Below are 822 nucleotides of genomic sequence, written 5' to 3'. Positions count from 1 at the left end.
CTATGGACTCAAACTCCTTACCAGAAGAAGACGTACCTGGTTGAGTGGAAGGACGCCTGAAGGCCTGCTCGGCCGAGCAGACGAAGCTGACGCGAGGAGGCTTTCTTGTTCCATGACGGCGCACCTGCAACCCATACTTTGGCACGAACGAGAGAGCGGTCGTGAGGAGGATGGACTGGTGATGAGGTCCAGACTGAAGGAGGCGGGAAGAGGCACAAGCTTGTGTCGGAGTCGCCATGGGAAATGGGGCGATCACCGCATGCAATCTAGAATTCCCAGTGATCAGGATGCGAGCAGAGAGACCGGCCGGAAGACTATATATAAATACGTATTTGATTCTTCCAGACTATTTATTATTTTCCTTCCATAGTTATGTGGTAGGCATCCTGCGATTTTCCTTCAACAAACAGTGATGTTGCACCAACCTTGCCCTCTGTACGATGCAGCTCCCTTTGTAGCAATAAGCCATTGTCATAGGACCTGTCATTGTCATTTGTTCCTCGGACAAGTAACACGTGATGATAGGGAAAACCTTGCACAAAGTTCTGCATTCTTCTACGCCAGGCTCCGTGCACGTGCTGCAAGTGGAAGCTAAATGGTACTATTGCTTTAGGTGGGAGTAATCTTGTCTGACGCACCCGACAAGCCCCTAGACAAGACGTGCAGCGCAGCCGTTGAACCGCGACCGGACGCACGGTCTCGACCTTTTTTTTTCTTTTCACCGGCGACCACTCCCATCTATCCCTGGACACGAATGCCATACACGTGCATGCATGCACCTGCTGTCAAAGTAAAGCATTGAGCTTTGAATGGGACCGTTGA

The 822-nt window shown here is 51.0% G+C and overlaps 1 protein-coding gene across 1 annotated transcript in view; it reads right to left on the bottom strand.

The window, feature by feature from the left end:
• Window positions 1-264, bottom strand: part of LOC123184297 (9-beta-pimara-7,15-diene synthase, chloroplastic) — a 4,361-nt gene extending 4,097 nt beyond the window's left edge. Inside the window, exon 1 of the mRNA XM_044596443.1 lies at window positions 37-264. Coding sequence (XP_044452378.1) covers window positions 37-238 — 202 coding nt within the window. The 5' untranslated portion in view covers window positions 239-264. The remainder of the gene's footprint in view (window positions 1-36) is intronic.
• Between the last annotated feature and the right edge of the window lie 558 nt (window positions 265-822).

Source organism: Triticum aestivum, chromosome 2A (assembly GCF_018294505.1).
Source record: "Triticum aestivum cultivar Chinese Spring chromosome 2A, IWGSC CS RefSeq v2.1, whole genome shotgun sequence".
Lineage (NCBI taxonomy): Eukaryota > Viridiplantae > Streptophyta > Magnoliopsida > Poales > Poaceae > Triticum > Triticum aestivum.
This window is presented reverse-complemented; position numbering and strand designations above follow the sequence as displayed.